The 26192-nt window shown below is 30.3% G+C and overlaps 1 protein-coding gene and 1 long non-coding RNA gene across 3 annotated transcripts; one reads left to right on the forward strand and one right to left on the reverse strand.

The window, feature by feature from the left end:
• Window positions 1–13092: 13092 nt before the first annotated feature.
• Window positions 13093–23848, reverse strand: LOC146942010 (FH interacting protein 1). 2 transcript variants are annotated; one of them, XM_085755977.1, is made up of 5 exons: window positions 23702–23848; window positions 17470–17803; window positions 17278–17379; window positions 15942–16213; window positions 13093–13514 (listed from the first exon to the last, which is right to left on the reverse strand). In XM_085755977.1, exons 2-5 carry the CDS (start codon window positions 17753–17755, stop codon window positions 13341–13343), a joined length of 834 nt encoding a protein of 277 aa, XP_085612103.1. In that variant the 5' UTR covers window positions 17756–17803; window positions 23702–23848; the 3' UTR covers window positions 13093–13340. The 2 variants fall into 2 exon arrangements, with proteins under 2 accessions (XP_085612103.1, XP_085612104.1); XM_085755978.1 differs by lacking the exon at window positions 23702–23848 and having other exon boundaries at window positions 17470–17811.
• On the forward strand, window positions 18371–23610 carry LOC146942011 (uncharacterized). Its single transcript, XR_015032547.1, has 2 exons — window positions 18371–21744; window positions 23213–23610. It is a non-coding gene; the product is annotated as an uncharacterized LOC146942011 (long non-coding RNA).
• Window positions 23849–26192: the final 2344 nt, after the last annotated feature.

Consider the following 26192-nt stretch of genomic DNA (forward strand, 5'->3'; position numbering starts at 1 on the left):
TTATGTGGTACAATGAGCGCACGTCAAGCTCCTTGGCTTGATACACTAATGCTGATATTGAGGATCAAAGAGGAAAATACAATGTTCTTAATGGTTAATAAAAAAGAAAGTCCATGAATTTAGTCAAACATCCTATTGCACATAGTAAAAGCAAATACATAGAGATAATGCTTCATTTTTTAAAAGCAAATGACAAAAGGAAACTTGATTTTGCAGCATTGCAACACTAATGTGCATATTGCAAATTTCATGACCAAGTCATTGAAGATTGAAACTTTTGAAAGATTGAGAAGCATGATAAGCATGTGTGTGTGCTCATTGTGTGTTCCAACATAAAAAAAGAGTCATTTCTTAACATAACCAAATCATTAAGATAAACTATTGTTGATATTTCAATAGCCATTTGGCTTAATTCTAATGCATACTAATTAACTTTTCACGGTAAAGTAAAATACAAAACTTTTTTTGGAAGCAATATAATGATGAAATCTGAAAACTTGAAAATCAGTCAAATTACTATTCTCTTTGTCGTGTTTCTTATGTCTGCTTAGTGGCCAATTCATACAAATCACATAAAAGAGACGCACCTTTTGTTTTTAGTTATTTTTACCACTTTTAAGCTTGTCTCTTTTTGGTCTCGATCAATATTGGATTGCAAGTACACAATTGTTTTTAACATTTATAATTGACCATGTTGAGTAGGACCTAATCCTCTATAATTAGTTAACACTAATCAGCAATAACGATTACATTGTGAATTACTGATTTGACAACAAATAATAATAATTGATCGTGTATGCAAATAATCAGAAGTAGATTGTAAGTAACCTTTTGAAAATTGAACATTGTATTTTGGCTTAACCATATTGCTTATTACAATTCACTAGTGGTGAAGTGAAGTTGCCAATTTCAAATTTCATGTTATTTATATTATATGTTATTATAATAACATAAACCTCAAAATTAAAACATATCCTTTTCTACTTAAATACTAACAAGTTGCCTTTTATTTTTCTTGGTATTTTTTATGTGTCTTTTATTTTTTGGTTTAATAGAGAAAGAGGTGGAGGCTTGATTAACGTGTTTTTTGGAATTTGCAAAGGAAGGGATTTAGTTTTGAAGAAAAAGTTGGTCCAATTGAACGTGTTTTTGTTTGGGATCATTCATTCAGATGCGCCTCGACTAGGCAATGTTGTTATAATTTTTCATTTTATTATATGCTCTTTGATTATTGTTTGTAGGCAAAGTAATATTTTTTTCCTTAGTTGCAGGCAAAGCAGTATCTTGCGTTGGGTTTTTCTGCGACAAAGTACTAAGGGAAAGATTTGAAGAATAATATTTAAATGTGAGGCTAAAATTGAAGTCTATATATATGTTTCATGAATTGTAGTTATCAATTTCTTTTTGAATGTCACCAAAGCAGAATACTCCAGTGATTTAATGTTAGTTTAGTTGTCAGGGTGGCAACCGATCCAGGTTATGGAATTAATTGAAAACTACAAATTATACCGTTTCTTCAATAAATTGAGCTTCAATTTTATGAATTTTTTTTTTTAACAAACAAAAGTGAATTATATTAACACTGAAAAAACAGTCTCTTCAGCACAAGGCGTACCGAAGAGACCATTAAAATTTAAAATGTCTGAACTCGAATACAGAAACAGGTCAGTTGATGCCCAAACACAAGAGCAGGCTCGACCACCACAAATGAGTACCAAAAACAAAAATGACTTTCTTAGCATTCAGCCACCGTAAAGAAGAATACTTGATTTTCTTCAATAACTAAAATATAATATGTTCTTTCTGCTTAAATAACCTGCTGTTACTAAGGGAAATTTTATGAAAAGTAACATATAAAATCAAAATTTTGATGTCAAATACGGCGTTATTTGATTTGTATGCATATTTTGGAAGTCTCGCAGGTTGTTACAAATGAAAGAATAATGAACGGTTGGTTAATGACATAACTAAATTTATGTTTCAAAATTTTTTTGTAAAACTTTTATTTTCAAAAGTTTTGCAAAGAAAAGTGAACAGTACTTTGTGTCGTATTTGTGTTCAAAAAAGTGTGTCAAGTTGTCATTACTTCAAATAAAAAGTAAGTGAGATGGAGATAAACATATACAATGTGAGTCAATATTTTAATGTTAAAAAAACATGACTCAATTTTTACATATTATTAAATATCAAAAGTACTAACATTGCTTTCAAATCAAGACCGATGAGACGCATTTTATAAATGACAAAATTATAGTGACTCACATAATGTCTAAAGAGCATAAAACCAATGTTGTAGACTTGAGTACAAAACAATTATTATAATATAGTTTATACAAGAAATAGAAAAATACAACTAATAAAACAATATTTATTATTCTTCAAAAAAAAAACAATATTTATTGTAAAAAACAAATAAAACAATTTTTTTTAGGAAAAACAATATTACTTTATCCGATCATTATTATAAGCAAATGTTCATTTTATAGATTTATTGATTAATTGATGTATTTAGATTATATTATAAATCAAATACATTAATTATTCAATAAATCTAAAAAAAATATTTGCTTATAATAGTGAAGAACACCTTGCTCTTAAATCATGTATATCGGAACCGTATGAATTAATCATTTGAGCTGGATATAGGATGCTTATATGCAGGAGCCGGGTTCGAACCCCGGACACTCCACTTCTCCACAATTAAATTGTGTGAGCTCTAGCCACTAGACAACTTGACAAAAAAAAAAAGGTCTCTTCCAGCTTGACTTGCAATTTTTAGTTTAAATTGAACTCCAAAAATGCAGTAGTATCAAAACTCTACCATATCCCTACCAACTGAGCTAAGCTCACGATAAGCTGGAAGAGACCCTAAACTTCTGATTGGAACATTCTTAGATATATTTTAGTTTATGAAATGATTTGACAATATACGTACTATCGTGTAACGATATCAACAAACTGATACAAATTACCGTTTGAATTTATTTTTGGTATGGACAAATCAGATTCTACACAAACAAAACTTACCATACGGAAATTTTATTAACTTGAAGAATAATCTCATTAGCATGCAATTTTGACTCTTACTAATTTCTAGCTAGTCGTGGTGAATGATGGTCGGTGGTCAATTGGAAAATGACAATATGGAAAACTTGGACCAATAGAAGCTCAATATCCCATCTTTAGTGCAATTACTCTTTGAAAAATTTACTTAAGATGCCTTGTTTCTGTTTTATAGCCGTTTGACCGTAGTTCATCATATTGAATGACCAATAATACACAAAGTATATCAACGGCAAGATTTTAAATAAAGTTCCTTAAAACCTTGATCAATGGTAAAAATTTGGACCACAAAACCCTAGCAAGAAGCTTAGTTAATTTTAGCTTTACTTAGGATGCTGGTTTCTTGGATTCAATAACCAAGCATATATAAGACATGCTTGAACGTGTAATTTTTAAAAAGAGACTTTAGGACACAAATTTTTAACCCTTTTTCAATCCAATCTTTGAAATTCCACTTTTAATATATATACTATCCGAAATTTAACTTTTTTTTTTTTTTGCTTTTGCAGATTCAATCTCATGGTCGTGTATGAGAGCGTGACTAGCAAATTAAACACATTCACTTATTCCTTATATCTGCTTCATATGTCAGTTTTAGTGCAAATTTCAAAGTCTATATTCCCTCCCTTTCTTTTTATTTTAAGCAAATACTATTAGAATATGATACCCTCTTTCTTATACTTTTTCTCATAGATATGGTTAAAAAAGAGTCTTCTAATTCACTGATTGAGATTCGAGCTTTTCAGGGTAATGGGGTACCATTCACATCCATTATATAGTATAGTTTACACCTTTCTTTATCTTGATTTTCGTTATCTTTGCTACATGCCATGCCCCAGGTCAAGTCAAATGTTTTTGGCATATGACAGTGGTTTCAGTTCTGATATACTGCATTTGTTAAGTAAATTAACCATTTATTACTTACATTATTTATATACACCTCAATGTTAAAATATTTGTACACTACATTTCACATTGTGTTGCAAAATATCATTCAATGGTATAAAAATATGATTTTATGTTCATATATATATATATATATATATATATATATATATATATATATATGTTCCTTGCGCCAGCCTATAACATTTTTTTTTTAAAGCCACAGTTTAACATGTGTAAAATTAAATACATGGAAAATATTCATGGACAAATGTCATTTCTCTAAAGACATATACATTACATTCTGTCAAACTCAAAGGGTATCGTTTTACGTCTTTGGCTTTGCTGCATACGTGGTCACGTTTCAAAATCACATGCGTAGCAATAAATCAAATCTATATTTGGGTTGGTTACACTTGGTTCGGTGTGTACAAATTTTATGTGACATTGGATCCAAACTAATGTCATAAATTAATGATGAATTTCAACAAAGCAGGGACAGTTTCTAACGTTTCTCACAGCTTCATTTAACAAGTTATCAATATATTATAGGAAAATATTTTTTAAACACCCATATCCATTTTCCACTTTGAAAGAGATAAAGAAATAGAGAGAATGATGTTATATACGTGATATATTAGTGAAGTGATGAGAAGAGAGGTAGAGAGAAAATAAAGTATTAAATAAATGTATAAAAATTAGACATATACAAATATGATTGTTGTATTTTATAGAAGAACACTCTCATACGCTAAATTAAGGTTACGTATGATATTAAATATTTAATCATTTAAATTGCAAATAGATTATATATACAAAATATCAATATTCAACAAAACTTAAGTATACCAAATAATTTTTCTATATTATATTCTTAGAATAGGAAAACTTTTGTTGGTTCAGTCTTTTGAGATGAACTTGTTTTGGAGTAAGAGGTTGACGGGGAATATCGCCAAACTTAACATCATATCAGTGTTACAAAGGACTTCTCAACATGTGATTGTATTGGTCACGTTAAAGACCACATATAGATATGAATGAATACCAATATTTTTTTTCTTAAAGGTGGATGATTTTAGAGTTAAATATATTTTTGATCCCTATAAATATATCAACTTTTCGTTTTAGTCCCTCAAAGATTTTCCTTCAACTTTTAGTCCCTAAAAAAATTTCCATCTTCACCTTTGGTCCCTCTTTTAAAGTAAACTTATATGTAGAATTCATATTTTTGAATAAAATTTTGCAGAAAAATTCATAATATTATAAGAATCTCTCCCAAAAAAATTAGAATTTTTTAACAAAATATGAATTTAATATGAATTTTTATATTTTTTATGGTTAAAAATTCATATTTAATTTATGTTTGGTTAAAAAATTCTTAATTCTTTTGGGAAAAGTTTTTACAATATTCTACACATTTCTCTACAATTTCTTTAAAAAAAAAATACTAAAATCAACTTTAAAATAGGGATCAAAAGTAGTGATTGAAAATTTTATAGGGACAAAAAATTGAAGGAAAAATTCAGAGGGACTAAAACGAAAAGTTAGTAAATTTATAGGGATTAAAAACATATTTAACCCATGATTTTATATACCATGGATCTTGCAATCTTCTTTTCCACCGGTCATTTTTCCCCAAAGGTGGATGATTATATATATCGTGGATCTTGCAATCTTCTTGTCCACAGGTCATATGTGGGATAAGTTTATTATGTTTTTAGGATTAAGGTTTTGGCCTGTTAATTAATTAATTTCTTGAACCCCAGTCACTATATATATTATAGAATGTTTCTACCAACTGAGTAAAACTTAAGAGACTATTCTGGACTTTATTTATCACTAATGTTGACTTTAAAATGTAGATTGTAGTGTCGCTATTAGGAGTGTTCATGTCCAATCCAATCCAATGCAAACCGCAAAAACCGAACCGAAAAACCAAAAATTGAACCAAACCAAAAACCTAAAACAAACAAAGAAACCGCAATTTTAAATGGATTGGATTGGTTTTCGGTTTTCTTTGTATAAACCGATCCGATCCAATCCAAACCGAAATATATACTTGTATTTATATTATTATATGAAATTTTTATAAATGTTTCCTTAATTTACATTTTCGTAACTATTTTCTAGACTTGTTCTTTAATAATGTTGATTTTTTTTTTCTTTCTTTTAAGAAATATTATTAATTTATGATTTTGTAACTATTTTACTTAACCTACTATTTTATTTTTCTACTTATTCATCTTTTTCGTAACCTTACATTTTTATGAAATGTCATAAAATAATAAATTTTCTTAAGAGAAAATGAAAAATTATATAACAATGAAAACTCAAAATCAATCCAATCCAACCGAAAAAATTTGGATTGGATTGGATTGGATTTGATTTTAAAACCAAACCAATTGGATGAACAAATAACAAATCCGAAGTAATTGGATCGGATGATTTTTCCTTATAAAATGAAACCAATCCAATCCGCGAACACCCTAGTCGCAATACATGATCATTCCAATTATACTACCTTTATTTTATCATTTGAATGAAGATTATTTTTTTAAGAAAAAAGATGCAGATATATAGGTGAATATGAGCATCGTTAAATACATTTCTTATTGAGTTCACATGCATATACATTCACAGAAGTTGTTTAAAAGATTTGATGCCAAATAGAATTTAATTTCCATTTACAAATAATAATTCCTAAATATGGAAATAAACATGTCAACTAGGTGAGACAGATCCATGCTATCTCTTTTAAACAAATAATTAATTTCCTACCATTCAAGCAAGTCTTTGAGATTCAGTACCTCGTTAAACAAGTACTACAACCGGTCCGTCCATCCCCCCCCCCCCCCCCCCCCGTTTTTTTACAAAGGGTCCATCCCCTTAATATTCTATTATACTGACGGAATAAAAACCAACACACGTTGGTAAGGAACGGGCCACTTCCTTACAAAAGATTGTGTGTTCTATTTCCTCTGCCTGTCGATGTGAGGACAGTGTTGGTGGGTGATCTGTAAGTAACTCTATAAGTGCCCTTTGAGCCCAGAGGCGTGCCCTAACCCTGGTGGTGACCGGAGCCTATCCCACCTAAACTTTATGTAACCAAAAAAAATACTGACGGAATAATAAACAAGAACTAGATTACTTTTCTTGATACAAACAGTTAGCTCAATTATGCTATTCTCCATCCTAGTGATCGAATATCATATAGTTCTCACTATTTTGAAATTATGCGCCACTAAATTACGTTAGCCTCGTATAAATTGAGTAAAATTCATTTAAATTTTACTACTTGAATAGGAGTATTGAGATTAAGTGTGTTAGAGAATAAATTGTTTTTTTTTGTTGAGAGAAGAGAATGAATTGTTATAATTTCTATTATTGCCATATCATATACTATTATGCAATAGTTCAACCAATCCAATGCTGGGAAATGGCATGCCTAATGCCTCATCCTCTGCCACAAGTGTCCAGGACATCTGCCGTGTCTTCTGCGTCAAACATGAGAAACCCAAATCTTACTTGTTGATTATTAAGTGTTCATTAAAGTTTTAAAATTGCTTATGTACCAATATATATAGGAAAATGCTAACAAGTGTCCTAAGGGCATTGTTTAAGCATTTAAAAGTAGCAACTTTATATATATATATATATATATATATATATATATAAATTAATGTGTGATTAGTTAAAATTATTAGTGGTAGTACACGGTTTTATTTTCTAGGACAACTAAGGTGCACATCTCAATATTAAATTATATGAAATATAAGATTTAATGGTGTAATAGTAAAAGTAAGTTTTTGCATGATACAATACAATTTTTTTTTCCTTAAAAAAAAATACAATTTTTTTTTTGTGTGGTAACACAATATACATTTATTTGTGCTCATTAGACAAAACATATTTTTTTAACACTATACTAGAAAAATAGGTTCCCACGTGGGATGAGATTGGTCCACGTACGGTATATGGATCTTTATTCTTCCCCCAAACAGCCAATATGTGAGTCTGGCCTAATAAATTTCTTGTTCTCTTTATTTTCTTTTCTTAGAGTAAAGAGAAATTCGGGTGATGATATGGTTATTGGAAAAAATTCAAGTTATGTCGGATAGATACGACTCTTGATAGGAAACACTTTCGGTTTTATAAATCAGTTTTATGGAATTGTGTTAGATTCAACTACAATTTCTAAGAATAGTGATATTCCCCGAGGCTTTGTTCTCTTTTCTATTGTTAATAAATTTTTTGGTGATGTAAATAATAGACGAGACTTTTGAGGCGTTAACATAATTGAGATGTCTTAATCTCATGTAATGCTTTGCATTCTATTTTTGTCATGGAAAATATAACCAAAGAATATAGAACTTTATTAGTTTTAATATATTAAAATATAAAACATTTTTATCAAATTAATTTTTAATATATTTAGAGGATCAATGTGTTAGTCTTAAAACCTTACCCATAATCCTTCAAAAAAAAAAAACTTACCCTTAAGTCACTACTATCAGAAAATCGACATTTTTAATTAAAAAAGGGGGTCTTGATAAAATATAATGGCATTTGTTGAGGAATTAAAATGTATCCCGATGAAATTTGTCAAGGAATCGAAAATCAAATTTGTGTTAACAACAAAATGATTCAAGCTTTTAAGAGATTGAATACATCACTACTAATATAATATTTTATATTTAATTTCTTAACAAATGTACTTAAATACATGTTATATGAGTGTTATTTAAACAACTATTTCGTTGATAACTTATGCGACAACCATAATTTACAAAGAAAAAATAGGTATTTGTACGAAAACCAAAGCAATAGAAAAATAAAATAAAAAATAATGTGAGTATGAGAGAAAATGTTATTACAAAATAGATGTTCAAATATCATTTCTCTGCATGTTAATATTTGCCACAAAGAAATGATGTAGATTAATGAGGAACTAATCGAGCTGGCAAGTCGTTTGTCTTAACTTAAGCACGGTATTTATCAAAAGTCCACAAGAAAATGAATACAAAGAAAAGTATTTGGCTGTTGGCAAAAGATGGAGTCCTATAGGCATGAGGAAATGGGGTGAGAAATGTCCCAATTTTTTCTGTCTCCTCTCTTTGTTTGTTGCTACTACCAATCGTACCGGACTACCAGTACCGGCACTACCTCTGTCTAATCTTTGCTTTGCGGGGCTATGAATAAATAAGGACAAAATAATATTGGTAGATTTAATTTATGGAAAATACTCACAAGTGTCCATGAGCATTTTTTAAGACCTTAAATAATAATTTTTTTTTTATGAAATTCTGTTTAATTAGTGCATTGTGAATTGAAATATTTGTCTTTTTTACATAATAATTACTTAATTTATAGTACTTCATCTGGTCATATTTATAAGAAACATTTGACTTTTTTGATTTATTGCATAAATAATGTATCTGGTCTATGTTCCATACGAGATACATTAATTATTCAATGAATCTAAAAAATTAACATTTTCTTGTAAATAAGATCGAAGGGAGTAATGTTTAAAAAATGTTTGAGGACACTTGTTATCAAAACCCTTAATTTATTACTCTTTCCGTTTCACAATACATGTCGCTTTTGGAAATAATTTTGTTTCAGTTTACTTGTCACTTTCAAGTTTCAATGCAACATTAATATTGGTTTATCAACAATACTCTTACCTATTTATTGTAGAGAGAGAAATAATAAAATGAAATAATAAATGGGTAAGGGTGTTATCGAAAAAACACAAGAATTTTATAAAAAATAACAAAATTTATTTGATTTCTTGGTAAGTGTAATTTCCACAAAAGCGATAAGTATTGTGAAACAAAAAGAGTAATAATTAATCACATACAATTTAATCTCTCCGTTTCATTCTCTAAATATCATTACTCTCTAAATAATTAATGAATAAACAGTTAATTTGCTGCCTAAATATCATTTTCTTACAATGTCTATAAACCACCGAAAATACATCAATTTAGTCTTTAAACTATCATGAAAACAACCAATTTTGTTAACCGATGGACTAAATAGTCATAAGAGGGAATAGTTTAGGAACTTTTTAATTGATTTTAATAGTTTAGGGATTAAATTGATGAGAGAATAATAATTTAAAGACCAATTAATTGTCTAGCCACCGATATACACACACTCGCATATTAAAACTATAATCATACTCAGTTTAGAAGTCAAAATAGACATGTTTCTCTTACAGAAGTTCAATTTTATCTTATGTCAATTTCGATAGGTTAGTTCACTTAATAAAAAAAAAGTAAAATAAACATATCAACAAATTTTGTAAGAAACTTTGTTATTTCAAGAGGTAGGAAAAAATTATGCCTTTTGTTGAATGTGATGAACTTTGTTTCGGTTAGAAATGAAATGTTATGTTTTGATAAAAAGAAGTAAACGAATGTGATGAACTTTTGTTGTTAAATTGAGAGTAAAATGAATATGGTAAACTTTTGTTATTAAATTTTAGGTAATTACAATTTTGTTTTAATTTTTTTTTTGAAAGGCAATTTTGTTTTAAATGTTACCCATGAATATATGTAAATATTCGTCGACACCTTAAAATATGTGAAATAACCATGTTGGCATGAATATCACATTTATTTGGTACCTCAAAATATGTAGAATAGACGTTTAGTGGATACTCTCGTGGTATGGTACAAGCACAAATACCATATACATCCATTGAGGTGAGCACGGTGAAATTGCTTTACCAAATTAGTCACACCTTGGATTTGATACCCATTTTTTTTAAAAGAAAAAACTTATAAATATCACAATAAGGCATACAATTGTGACAAGACCAGATTGTTTAGTTATTTATTTATAGATATATTTTTGTGCTAAGTTGTGAAGTACTAGTATTTGGCTTCATTCAAAATTCCTAACATCGAAATGTGGAATCTTTACCTGTATGTTATGGCATTATCTCCTATCATTATAAAGGAACCATCGGTTTCAAGTTCAACGGCCATGGGACTTATAGAAAAGACCATAAAAAAAATTTCAAACGGGTATACTCTAATAATTGATATATGGATGGATTTGATGCTAGTGTTGCAGTGCATGTTATGCAAGATTGAAATGAAATGAAATGAATTAATGTTATGTCCATGTTAAATGATTGTGTAGAAACTTGGCCTCAAGTGCATATAATTAATACAACTACAGCCTAAAAGAAACGTTAATATTCCACACTGGCTGCTACTGTGTATATGCTAGTAAGTTGGATTATACTGAGTTTTTTTCAATCACAACAAATCCAATTTAATTCAACAGATCTGTATATTTGATTATATAATTGATTTATTTTTAATTTTTTTTAAGAAACTAAAATGGATTAAATTAGTGAAAGCCGGAGATTTCAGCACAAGGAGTGTCAAAACCCCATCTGAAAGAGTCAATTACAAGAATGTCAAAATGGTCAAAACAGGAACAAAAAAAACTACCCTTTTACTTAAATATTCCCAAGCAAGGTAAATGGTTCAACCACCATGAATGGTAGGAGAAAACAAAACTTGGGCGGTTCGCTTTTCAGCCACCAGTATGATTGAAGTTTATCTTTATCTAACAATTGATTAAAAAAAGCTTCTTTTTGGTGGAATATTCGAGCATTCCTTTCAAGCTAGATCACCCACACACAAGATAGCCAAATAAGATTAAGAGTTGAGCGTTTGTTGTTAGAGAATCCGCTAAAGGTGTCAAATTGATATAAATGATCTGGCACTTTTTCAGGAAACACTAAGTGCTTGAGTTTAAATTAAAGTCATTCGAAAGAATTTTTTTTATACGATCATATTTATATCTAGTGATTAATATCTACACTTGTGCCCGGAATACTAGAATTTTTTTTATACGATCATGTTTATATCTAGTGATTAAATATGTTGGAAGGGTAAAAAAATAAAATTGTTTTCGGATTTCTTTTTATAATCTTTTACATTTATTTTTTGAAGGGTATATTTTTAACGGAGACAAAAAAAATTACTCCCTCAAACTCATATTAAGGAATACAGTTTGTTGTTTCGCACATATCGTTGCATAATTTTAATTGCTAATCTATTTACTTATCAATTCGTAATAATTATAAAAATTTGATATTTTACAAATATTCATTGAAACAGATACATCAACATTTTATATATTATAATTTAATTTTTACTTAGTAGTAGAAAAAAAAGTCAAAATAAATTATGTGAATAGTATATATGAGAAACTATGTTAGTTCATTTAATCTATTGATTTGAGCTAGATGTTGAAAGAGTCATACAACATTTCTCTATCATCTTACAAACTAATCAACTACTATCATTTGCCTATACAAAAGCATTTAAATAATTTTTTTTTTTACTTTGTAGGAGAAATCACTCTGAAACATATGCAAATTATTATGACAAGTGAGTTGAAAGTCTCGCATTGTTTGTAAAAAGTCAAAGTTGAACAAGGTATAAGTTAGAGAACACAACTTCAATGCCTTAATGTTTTGGGTGAATTCTATTTATACTTTTAACCTAATATAGATGATGGCATGACTCCTCTCATGATCCAACAAATCCATCCACCGATAATACCTATTTATATAAAAACACATATTTTACAATTTATTGAATTATTTTGTATTTATTTAATAAAAAACAATTAACTTTTATTTATTTTATTTGTAATGTTTCGGTCTCCCTATTTTTTTTTTATCAAACCATTATTATTATTTTTTTTGACAAAATCAAACCATAATTTTAATCATTCAATTTGATGAAGTGACAATATATTAGGTAATTTGACATGAAAATGACGAGCCCTAATTGTTGGGAGTCTTCCAAAATAGTGTTAAATTAAATTGAATCGTTACCAAACACAGATTTTACAAAAGCTAATCGCCATAAAATTGATTTTTTCTAAGTTACAATCTAAAATTAACATGTGAAGAGAAAAGTCTCATCAAATGAGAAGCGCGATTAACCTGCTAGTTCACTTCACTAGCACAATAGAATTGGATTCTCTTATACGAGTTATGTAAGAGGTCTCACAATTAAAACTCATTGAATATTAATTCTTAAAAAAAATACTAACTGAATTTTGTTGGTGAGATCTTCCATATAACTATCATGTTTAAATAAGACCAACTTACAACAAATCGATCGATTTCCAGATTTAGAATGTAATAATATGATGTCACACATGTAAAACACATAATGCCAGAAACAAGTAACAACGAATGAGTTTCCATCACAATACTAAAACAGCTCCACAAACTAGACTAAGGAAGTACAGTATAAAGATAAAATGTTTCATGTTTTTGTGAATTGAGGATAGTTTATCAACACAGACCTCATGTTTGGTATACTACATGATGCTTTTCAGTCCATAGTGTATCAGCGAGACTGCAATGCTTCTTGAATATGTTTAACAGCGCTGTCGTAGTACACAAAGCCCATAAACCAAAATTCATGATTGTCAACGGAGATAATCTGTATAAATTTTTCAGTAGGGTTGGCTTTGCTTGTGGATGGGTTCACTGCTCGCAGCTGATGCAATGGAATGACCACCTAATGCATAAGATGAAAAGCTTGTTTGTAAATATTTCCAAACAATAGAAAAAATATGACTGAGATAACATTTCTTCGTCATTGATACGTTCAAAAACAGAGCACCACACACCATATAAGTGTAGTCACTAATCACCATCCAAAGATAACATTTATTCTCAATTTTCAATGTAATCTATTAATCATACGGTCAAATCTTAACTCTTTAACTACCAGAATTCAGGATACAATGAGTAAGAATGGGATAAGATACAAGCAAAGAAGTAACCCACCTTAGTTAGCTTCCACTCCTTTATACCCTCAACATCAAAAGAATTATGTGTCTGGACATATTTTGAGTCTTAATTTAAAACTTTGAACCAAACCAATATTGGGGAAACATATATGAACTAAGGATACTTGATAAGAATTTGAGAGAGAGATGCAAGGAACTCCTAAAAACTCATGGCTTGAGCTACGATGCAGCCTAGTTACATCAACAAAGGTTATAAAATTTAGGATCATGCTAACAAGTGCCCTAAGGGTTGGGCGTAGGGCGCTTGTTAAGGAAACCAAAAGTAGTAGGTTTACGCTAGAATCAACAATTTTTAAACTTTTAAAAAGTTGAATTCACCACGTTTTACCATTTCTCAATACAATATATCTATTTTTGTTCTCTTAACCAATGCTCCGCACTCTTTAGCATTTCCCTAAAATTTAATATATTATTTTACAATATTTCTTTTGTAAAATAGAAATATTGCATTTCTCAATACAATATTCTATTTCTGTTCTCTTAACCAATCTTAATATAAATTGCTTGTAAATTTGATACATCTCAGTAGATGCCAATCAATATTTATAAAAATATACTTTTAATCACAACAAAAAGGCATAGACACATCTGTCCTAATCCCTATCATATTCTTGCCCTCGCACACATCTTGCAAGAATTGCATATACCCTCGACATCAAAAGAATTATGCGTCTGGACATATTTTGAGTCTTAATTTAAAACTTTGAACCAAACCAATATCGGGGAAACATATATGAACTAAGGAACTCTTAAAAACTCAGGGCTTGAGCTACGATGCAGCCTAGTTACATCAACAAAAGGTTATAAAATTTAGGGTCATGCTAACAAGTGCCCTAAGGGTTAGGGGCTTAGGGCACTTGTTAAGGAAACCAAAAGTAGTAGGTTTACGTTAGAATCAACAATTTTTAAACTTTTAAAAAGTTGAATTGCATATCCCCCCCCCCCAACAAATGTTATAATCAGATAAAGCATCACTAGTCCTATTTAAGAGAAGCCTTTGCTCTATTCAGTTGCCCATGCTTCTTAGTTTATCACGAGACAACACCATGAAGAAAAAGGTTGAACAAGTAGCTATTTTTTTTGGTAGAGAAAGACTGTACAAGGAGCACTGAGGTAAGTAGATTATGATGTATCCCAATTGTATTGGAGTAGTGTTTAAAATGTGGCGGTCAATAATTCCTCGAAAAATCCTTCAAAAAAAAATAAACATGTAATTCCTCGAAAAAAATATTGGAGCATACTCCCTTCCCTAGATACATCTAAAATCTATGAGTATTGGACATGTACTAGTATCGGATACGGCAACAAAACCCACTCATACTTCAAATTTGGAGTACCTGGGTTCATAGGTAACATGCAAGACTACCGTAAAAGGGAATCCTTGATTTCAAGAAAGGCAACATAACTGAACATGGGAACTGACCAAACAATGATACTCCCTCCGTTTCAAAATGAGTGTCGTTTTAGGTGTTTACACACATATTAAGAAATGCAATGATTAAGAGAAAGAGAATGGTTATTTTACCAAATTATCCTTATTAACTATTGGTTAGTTTTATAAGTAATACTTTGGAAGTAGTGTGCAGAGTATTAATTGGAGGGTACAATTGAAAAGAAAAAGTTATTATTGCATTGGAAACTGAAAGCGACACTCATTTTGAAACAATTTTTTTTGGCTAAAGCGACACTCATTTTGAAACGGAGGGAGTATTACTTAAGATCCCTAAGGGTAATCATCCAAAATAATTTCAGGAAGCACCTTTCTTCGAATTCCAAAAATCTCATGTTAATTAAAAAATCCTCAAATGCTGGTGATATTAGTCGTTAAGGACTGACATGATTGATATTTGAGGTTCCAAGGGAAGAGAGTGTGATTTTCGCATTCTCTAAGACTAATGACTCCAACTAAATTTCCGGGACACAAATTGGGGGTTTATAGTATGTGTCAATATTCATAAAATTTTGCTATAGGAACATGCACTTGAAATTAAATTCTATTAAAATAATAATTACCTCTAGAATTGAGAAATAATCATAGAAAATGATGCAGTAATGCAGTATACATATCATGGCACCAAATCAGTTATTAAAGAACAAAGCGGTAACAAGCAAAGGAGTCGATTCGAGTTTACCTTATAATAGCTCCATTGAGTCTGGTCACCAGTCTGGTAAGAAAGTGGGTTATCGCTACAGAATGCGAGCTTAGCAGTTGACAAATACAAGACTCCCATGACAGGTCCAGCAGAGGTGGAGAGGTAGCATGCATATGTTTTAAGAAGTTGTTCCTCTGGTACAGTCTCAAAAGTTTGTCTAAAGATCTTCTCGTAGCCACCTTCTGCCAGAACTTTTGTTCCCTGAGCAATTCTTCCCACAGCAGCATCAGCAAAACTAGGACCTGTTTTCACTGTTTTATGGAAAGTCAAAATAGCTCAAATGAATGGAATTGTTTAGACCAGTTTACTTTCTGTGTTTTCTGTTTCCATTTCCAGCTATAAAATTAATTAAAATAGGGAAATGTTAACCGGTGCCCCCGGGGCACTTTTTAAGACATTTAAATAGCAACTTTTTTTATAATATTTATGTAATCAAAGCATCGGAAATTGAAATATTTGACTTTTTTATGGAATTATTTCTTCTTTTGAAATCCTTAAAGAGTGCCCCGGGGGTACTCGTTAACAAGACCCTTAAAATAAACATTACAAAAGACATCATAGAAGTTTTTGAAAATGTATTTCATAAATACAACAACCAAGCTTTATCCAATTAAGTGGGGTAGGCTACATGGATCAAACGACGTCATAATGTTCTATCAGATACATATCCTTATCCAACTCATTAATCTCTACACTTTTTTAATGGTTTCTCTTATAATTTTCTAGGTCTTTTGTTGCCTCTCTCTAGTGTTTTGAATGCCCTTCATTCAATCTATTCTAATTACGACAAAATTTAGAGGTCTTCTCTGTACATGTCCAACCTCCAAAGCACCTAAGCCTAGTTTCTAGCATCTTTTCTGCGATATGTGCTACCTCAACTCTCTCTCTAATTCTACTATGTCTAGTCTTACCACACATTGAACACATGATCCTCATCTCTGCTACGCTTATTTTATTCTAGTGTTGGTTCATTACTGCCCAACACTTCCTTCACATACAACATCGCAGGTGTTACAGCTTGAGTATTACGAAAAATGTAAAAATATTGCTTTGAGTATTTCCAGAAATGCAAACACATCCTCTCTAATTGGCCTCTATCTTCTCTTGATCACAATTAAAAAGATAAATTCATTACAAAAACCCCAGCCATGCACATACAAAGTAAAAATTGACAATATGTAAAAAAAAAAAAATGAAAAATTAACATAATGAATAATCAACAACAGTGCATGTAAAGATCCAAGAAATATTTATTGAATAGCTTAAATGAATTTCAATAATTGGAAGTAAAAGAATTAGGATTGATGATACATACAGTGTTGCCACATGTTTCCAGCAAGATCTTCAGCCTTCTTGGTAGCTTCAGCAGCTTTCTTACCCCATTTTCCAAGAACATCTTTCACCGAATCTAAAGTATCTGCAAAATCAAAGGATAGGATATAGCTACTTTAATTGAGACACACGAAATGAATATGAAAGAAAAAAAAATAAAAGAGAGAGAAATTACTCTTAGCAGAAGTGGGTTCGGGAACTGGTGCAGGAGAGACATAGGGATTAGATTCGGCGGGCATGGTGGTGGCAGCATCGGTGGCGCGAGATTCAGTAGCAACAGGTGGTGGTGGTGGTGCGACGTCGTTTGGGTCGAGTTTAGGATACGGAGCGTAATCGGGGGTGTGAGAGTGAGAATCAGAGTCTTGGGGTTTGGGATTGGTGTTTCTGTTTGTGTTGGTGGCTTGGACTTGGGCTTGAACATGAGGTTGAACTTGAGGAGGTTGATCACCACCACTGCTCATATTGTTGACTTGAGGAGGATCGGATTCTGATTGATATTTTCAATTTCAACTAGTAAAATACCCGTGCATCCGCACGGGTACCGGTTGATCGGGGATGATTTTTAATAGTTTGAACTCGTCATTAAATATTTGTAAATAGTTTAAATTTATACCATTTAAAAGTTAATTATTACTAATTTTATAATATATATATATATATATTTATACCATTTAAATGTCGATATTATTATTATTATTATTAATTTTTACCGTTTATTATTTATTTCTTAACTTGTCGGTATTATTCACGGTGCGAACGATTTATATAATTTCAAAAAAAAAATTATTTGCAGGTTTAAACAATAATAATATCAATTTATCTAATTTTCCTTCTGAAAAATACATCGACTTATAAAAATTTAAAATATGTTTGTCAACTTGTCATGTGTACAATAATCATTTTTTTCAAGGATGTGTACAATAATCATTTTAAAAGTTTATCAATGACAACATTTTCCGGTTATAATTATTATTTTTAACTTTCAAGAAGTGATAATTTGTCCCGTGTATAATAAATTTTATCATATGTATTAGCGATGACTTGTCACATGTTGTATAATAATTATATACAGTAGAAACTCTTTAAATTAATACTCGGTAAATTAATAAACTCTCTAAAATAATAAATTTGTCCGGTCCCGACTTGGGCCAGTGTAAAAAATTGAAAAACTTGATAAAATAATAAGATACTAATATTTCGGGAGATCCCTTTATAATTTTCGGTCTCAAGAAAATCATAAATTAATAATTCAAAGAAACTGAAAAAAAAAATATATCAAGAATACATTGAACACATTTGTTCCTCTTGTTTACATTTACTGTACTTCAAAAGTCATTATTGATTTCTAATGCATATGAACACAGTAGTTACTAATTTACGTTGAGTCCCAAGGTTCGCTGCAACGTAATTCTAAGAGGCATAGACTAATTTGCCCTTTTGTTTGGTATGTACAATATAATTACTTAAAAACTCTTTAAATTAATAATTATTAATTTATCGATAAATTAATAACTCTCTAAATTAATAAATTTCTCCGGTCCTCACATTATTAATTTATAGAGTTTTAACTGTATATAACAATAATTTTATAATATGTATCAGCGATGAATTATCCCGTGAATCATAATTATTTTAAAATTTATATTAGTAACATGACCCGTGTATTTTTGTTTTTTTTAGTTTTTTCCTTCAAAAAACATGTCCTGTGTATAGCAATTACTTTTAACTTTTTAGCAGTGACTACTTGTCATGTGCATAATAATTATTTAAAGAGGTGATATTATAAATAGCATGACGGTTTAAAAGGAACAATTTTTTTATAAATAACAATTTGTTATGTGTATCGAAGTTTGTTTAGTCAATGACAACTTCTCCCGTGTATTTATGTTACTTCTGAAATTTTTGTCGATGCTCACTTCTCCCACACATTTTTAATCAATGTCGACTTATCTTGTGTACTTTAATTGATAAGTGTGTAGTATCATTGTAGAATTGATTTGAAGTGATGATATTCTAAATAGTTTAAACATTTTAGCAAGAAAAACTTACCCCGTGAATTTGATTTATTTTTGAAATGTTAATCAATGCTCGTTTATCACGTGCATTTTAGTTTATGAGAGTTCAATATCATTAGTTGATAAGTGTTCAATATCATTCTAGAATTAAAGTGAGGCGATGCTATTGTAAATAGTTTAAACGTTTTAGCTAGAACAATTTTTTAGAAATGACAACTTGTCCTGTAAATCAAGGTTAGTTTAGTCAATGAAAATTTATCCCCGTGCATTTTAGTCTATGAAGGTTCGATATAATTGTAGAATTAAAGCCACGTGATATTCTAAATAGTATAAACGTTTTAGCAAGAACAATTTTTTTCGTAAATATCAACTTGTCTCGTGTATCAAAATTAGTTTGACTTGACATTAACATGCATTTTTAATCAATGTCGACAAGTCTCATGCATTTTTGTTTATAAGTGTGTAATATCATTGTAGAATTGAATTGAAGTGATGATATTCTAAATAATTTAAACGATTTAGCATGAAAAACTTATCCCGTGAATTTGATTTATTTTTGAAATTTTAGTCAATGCCCATTTATCCCGTTCATTTTAGTTTATGAGGGTTCATTATCATTATAGAATTGAAGTGGGGTGATATTAAAAATAGCCGGAATGTTTTCACATGAACAAAGTTTTATAAATAACAATTTATTCCGTGTATCAAAGTTAGTTTAGTCAGTGACAACTTATCCCATACATTTACGTTCCTTTAAAAATGTCAGTCAATGCCCACTTCTTTCATGCATTTCGGTTATCTACGAAATTTTAGTCAATGTCCATCCATCCCGTGCATTTTAGTTGATAAGTGTTGTATATCATTATAGAATTAAAGTGAGGCGATGATATTCTAAATGGTTTAAATGTGTTAGCAATAACAATAGTTTATAAATGACAACTTGTCATGTAAATCAAGGTTAGTTTAGTCAATGAAAACTTATCCCGCACATTTTAGTTGATGAAGGTTCGATATAATTGTAAAATTAAAGCCAGTGATATTCTAAATAATATAAACGTTTTTGCAAGAACAATTTTTTCGTAAATATCAACTTGTCCTGTGTTACAAAGTTAGTTTAGTCAGTGACAACGTATCCCGTGTATTTGAGTTACGTTTGAAAATTTTGTCAATGCACAATTCTGACATGCATTTAAGTTATTTAGAAAACTTCAGACAAACCCCATGTATCCCGTACATTTTAGTTGTCGAAGATTCAATATCTTTACAAAATTGAAGTGAGCTGATATTTTAAAGGGTTAATTAAGTTTTTAGTCCCTATAAATATTCACAATTTTGTTTTTAGTCCCTATAAAATAAAATCACACTTTTTAGTCCCTGTGACATTTTTTAAGCATTTTAGGGAAGTTCCTTTGACGGAATTCCTTTATAATCTCACCAAGATAAGATCTAATCTCCTTTTTCTCATTTTAGATCATCAGAGTAACTCTTTCGTTGTCTCCCTCGCAGATGACTTTCCTGAATCCACAGTCTAAAGCTAACGTTAGCGAAGCCAACATAGCAAAAGCTTCAGCGACGATGACTTCATCATTTCCTTGTCGTTTCCAAGCTGCTGCAATGCAACCATCACCAGCCCTTCCTCATTACGGCAAATCGCCCCTAAACCCCACCAGCCTTTGATCTGAAGATTGGAGTCGCAATTAACCTTAATCACTCCATATATGTGTTCCTTAAAAAAAAAGTTAGACATATGTGTAAAATATCATTAATTAAACTATTTTTTTAGGTAAATTGAATTATTATTATTATTATTATTATTATTATTATTATTATTATTATTATTATTATTATTATTATTATTATTATTATTATGTTACACTAATTTCTCAAATTTTCAAACAAAAAAGCATATACTCCTCTCTATCTCGGTTCAAAGAGTCTTTTTTTTATAATTTTCTTTTTATTATTATTATTATTTTTCATTTAACTTTATCCAACACACACAATATTCATTTCAATGTTATTTTTCTCTCTCTTCATCAAAGAAGTTCTGGAAAACTCTCCCAACCCTCTATCAAACCCTAGCCGCTGCAACAAATTTTACGGCCTCCCTCAATGTGTTTTCCGGCCTCGTTTTGTTGTTCTACCATCTTCATCCTCTCCTTTTCATCTATAGTTTTATTCTATCAAATTTATTTTCAGGTCAAAGATGTTTTTAAATATCCCTACAACCATCTTTTTGGCTAGATCTCGACAACCACATACAAGATTTTGAAAAATCATCATCATAAAAAGAGTCCCCTCCATCTCCTCTACAAAACCCATTAAGAAAAATCAAGATCGGACTACCTTCGTCGTTGACCACCGCGCCGGAGCTTGCAACCACCATGCCGGAAAAGAGCTTTTCTCCCATCTTGTATGTTTTGGTCCAAATCTAGGTCAGAATTTGGTACTGTTTTTTTTTCCTTCTCTATTTTTAAAATATGCATTTTTTTTTTGGTAAATATGCATTTTTTTAGATCCTTCATTTATTTGGTTAAACTATTAACTTTGTCTGAAACAGACAAATCTTATATTCCTTCTTTTTGTTTATTTTGTTTGGAACATGCATGTTTTCTATTTTCTTCTTCTGGGTGTGCACAATTTTTTAAAGGCATTGTATCTATTGTTGATTTATTACCCTTCATTGCAGTTATTATATTTTTAGAGGCATTGCAGCTATTATAATTATGGCATAAATTTAAATTTAAATCTGAAACTTTTAAATTTTTTATTCTCCCTCTGTTAGACATCACAAGGCAGTAGTGGCATTGATTTATCTCCCACTTCATCTTTCATTGCAACAATTTTTTCGACCACTCCTTATACACAAAAAAATTACATTCTATTGCTTAATTTAATTTTTTTTTATCATCACATTTATCAACTGTTCACACGTGATATACTGATATTCTTTACCAAACATCAACTTTTTCTTAAAAAATACACAAACTTTTTATCTAATGTTATTATTTAATAATAATTAATAGTAATTTTTTTAACCAAACAAAGTCATTATCATTTTCAATCTCTCTGAACCCAAAACAACTTAACCTCTCTAGTTTTCTTTTTCTTCTTCATCTCCACCATGTACTACCAACACCGACCACCTTTCACCCACAACCAGTCTCCTTCATGTGACTTAAAAAAAAAAATTGCACATTACTCATCATCTCATTCTCCTCTATTTGTATTTCAAATCAAATTTTCAAAAGGAGTTACCTTTAAAATTTATCATTTTTAAAAATTAGTTTTCCATCCATTGTGGATTACCTTTGGAAGTGGCACAACTATAACTGAACTATTTTCTTCCTTTTGCATATATATTTATTTTCTTATTAACAACCGTTGTTACAAACTGATAGAAGTTAAAAACACATATATAACTACATAGAAAACTTCATAATCAAACTCTTCTAGTTATTTTTTCATCATTTATTTATCCATATATTTCTTTGATGTTTGTTGGTGAGATAAAAACATCGTTCAACTTTCCTGGAAAAAACAACATTTCCATGATCACAAAAATGAAGTTGAAGATGAAAATGACAAATAATGAGATTAACAAAAAAGAAAAAGTGCAGTAAGGAATTTGTGTGTTTGTGTACTATTGATTTGGTTTTTTAACACAAGAAAGTATGTATATGAAAGAAAGTAGAAATATGTCAAAACATGTATTTTGTGTAGATTTTCTTTCAATTTTTTTTTGACAAATTACTTGTTACATAGATTTTTGAAAACAACATTGCTTAAATCCAATAGAAATGAAAACAAATAAAATAAAAGGATCATTCACTTACCCGTGTTTTTTTCATCAATTACTTACTCGTTTTTCATCATTTACTTACCCTGTTTTACTTTTTGTAGAGGTATTGAAGACAAGAAAAGATATTGAAGACAAGAAGTTGAAAAGAGACAAAAGTTAAATAATGAAAAGTGGGAGAGAAGATAGCTTCCCACATATTTTATGTGAGAAGAGAGTATCTTATAGGAATAGAAAATTTGAAATAAGTGAAGGGAGGGAAACAAAAATTTGAATTTGAAGTGACATTGGGAAATGTAATAAGAGTAAGGTATTTGATTGATGTAGATCTGACTTTTAGTCCTTTGTTACAAAAGAATTTTTTTTTTCATTTTGTTTAGTTGGCATGTAATGGAAACATTAGTCTCATGAGCAAATAAGCTAGACTATTAGTTGTTTTCGGTTACATGACATCACATTAGTTAAGTGAGGTCATTTAGTTACATAAAGTAATTTTTAGACATGTTTTACCCCTAATTGTGGGATGTGGCAGCCAATGAGGTTAGGGTAATAATAAGTTTTCCACAACATATTCCTTTCTTATATTAAGAGGGATTTCAATTCAAACTCAAGTTGAGGTTTTTTCTCTGAAACGTGAATACGTGAATGGGACGTTGAATTCAAATATCAAAATGATGATGATGATTCATTGATTTGATTGTATTCTCCCAAAACCGTCAAATTATTTATTTTGACTACGTGCTCTGCTCTTCAACGATCTTTCTAGATCTTGCCGTTGCATTTTTACTTTTTTTTTTAATTTCTTTTTTTTATTTTAAATTAAGGTCATCCTAACCTAACCTCTAACCCTGAAGGAACCTATTGGCATTTCGTTTTTTGAAAAGTGTTTTTCTATCCTGTGCAAAATTGGGATAAAGAGTAATGGTTTCTCCACATCTTATTAATGATTAGGTATTTTTGATTTTTTTTTTCCTTCTCTCCTCTATTAATATTTTCCACTTTTTATTCTTCTATTTTTTTTCACGTTTAATTTTTTCATGATCTCCTCTGTTGACATTTTCTACTTTTTATTCTTGTTCCTTTTTTTCTTTCTTTCACGTTTTAGGGTCCGTTTGGTTCGAGAGTTTTGGAGGGGAGGGGAGGGAAGATTTTTAATTTGAAGTGTTTCGTTCAATTTTTAGAAGAGAAGGGGAGGGGAGGGGTGGGGAGGGGAGCAAATTTTATTGCACTGCCAAAATTATCCTTATATTAATTTAAAATCTCAATATTATTCTTGTAACAACTTTTACTATTATTAGGTTATATTATTTTGAAACAACTTTTACTATTATTAGGTTATAGGTTATATTATCTTGTAACAACTTTTATTCCATATTATTAACAATTTTTCTTGTAACAACTTTTTATTACTGCTTGTAATTGTAACAACCCTATTACTAATCCATTATTTCATCGTCTACATTGTGTTGTTATCGATTACATCGTTATTGTTCCGTTACTTTATTATCCTTATTTAATTAAGTTTAAGGGTAAAACAGTAAAATAATTTTAAAATCCCTCTCCTCCCCTTGTGAACCAAACACACTTTTAATTAAAATATATCTCCTCCCCTCCCCTCGTTAAAATTCCTCCCCTCCCCTCCAAATTCTCGAACCAAACGGACCCTTTGAGTCCTTTTCTTTGAAACACAGTTTTTTTTCACATCAAACTCACTCCCATAACACATGCTACTTGCAAAAATATCAATATTTCAATGTAAAATATTGGTGAAGAGCCAGCTTACGGTGTTCCATTTACTACGTTTAATATGACGGTGTTCAAATTAATAGCAATATAACCAAATTCAAAACAACGGTGTTCAAAATGACCGTGTTCAAATTGACAATAGAACCAAAACTCAAAATGACGGTGTTCAAATTGATAGCAATATAACCAAATTTAAAATAACGGTGTTCAAATTGAAAATATCCTTGCATAAAGTCCTTCAAAGCTGAATAAGAAAGTGACGTGAGAGCATAATAAGTTTTAGCTTTGGTGTGTTTTAGTGGCAGTGGAGAAGAATAAAACCTGAAAAGGTGAGGAGGAAGAAGAATAAAAAAGTGAAAAATAATATCAGAGGAGAGAAGGAAAAAAAATCAATTTTCAAGAAAGTCGGGTCATCAATAAGATGTGGATAAACCTATAAAAGTGGGTGCATTAATTACTCCTTATCCTGTGCAATCTTGCACACGTTAGAAAAACACTTTTGAAAATACCACTTTTTAAATTTCCAAGAAGTTGAACGCACAAGTTCTAATACGAGATTACTATTCCCTCCGTTTCAAAATGAGTCTTACTTTAACCAAAAAAATTTGTTTCAAAACAAAACCCAGCCACCATCATCATAAGATTTTCCTTCACCGCCGCCGCCTCCGCCGCTGCTTTCACTATCGTCGACCTGACACACCCTTTTCTTCTTCTTCCTTCCGCTTCAAAACATAATCACAAAGACAAGCACAAGGTTGCTTAGAACACTTCTACTTGACTTCGACAGCACAAAGGCAAATTTGAAGCTGATAAAAGGCATATTTGTAGAACACAATAAATTGAGATTCTTTTGATATAAGTTTGTAACTTGTTTAGAACATAATGAATTGAGATTCTTTGTTTCATTATGATTAATCTTGTCCATTTAATCAACCATTATCAACATACAAAATGAAAGCAGAAACACAGTACTGTCATTGCAGAAACGGCGTCGGAGGCGGCTGCAACCGGTGGTGGATGAAAATCTTATGATGGTGGTGGCTGGGTTTTGTTTTGAAGAGGAACAAGAAGAAAAAGGTTGGAATTTTTGAGATTTCTCTCTCTCGCGTGTAATTTTCTTTTTCTTTTGTCTTTTTTTCAAAAAAAATATGGGTGTGCCACGTGGCACACCCTGATTCCCCAATGTTATATAACATTAAAACCCCCAATGGTGTGGATCCCGTGTCCAGTGGTGCCTATTTTTATTTTTCTTATTTTGTAGGGATTAAAAACAAAAGTGTGAATATTTATAAGGACTAAAAACTTAATTAACCCTTAGAGAAATGATATTTATACAAT

Source organism: Medicago sativa, chromosome 3 (assembly GCF_051527215.1).
Source record: "Medicago sativa cultivar Bolivia chromosome 3, Bolivia_mono, whole genome shotgun sequence".
NCBI lineage: Eukaryota > Viridiplantae > Streptophyta > Magnoliopsida > Fabales > Fabaceae > Medicago > Medicago sativa.

What these genes read in the sequence shown, in the direction of transcription:
- LOC146942010 (XM_085755977.1), bottom strand. Translation starts at nt 17,755, where the DNA reads ATGAGCAGTGGTGGTGATCAACCTCCTCAAGTTCAACCTCATGTTCAA. An exon ending in TGGAAACATGTGGCAACACT is followed by an intron (nt 16,214 to 17,277) that starts GTATGTATCATC and finishes TCCATAAAACAG; the next exon opens with TGAAAACAGGTCCTAGTTTT. An exon ending in CTCAATGGAGCTATTATAAG is followed by an intron (nt 13,515 to 15,941) that starts GTAAACTCGAAT and finishes CTTATGCATTAG; the next exon opens with GTGGTCATTCCATTGCATCA.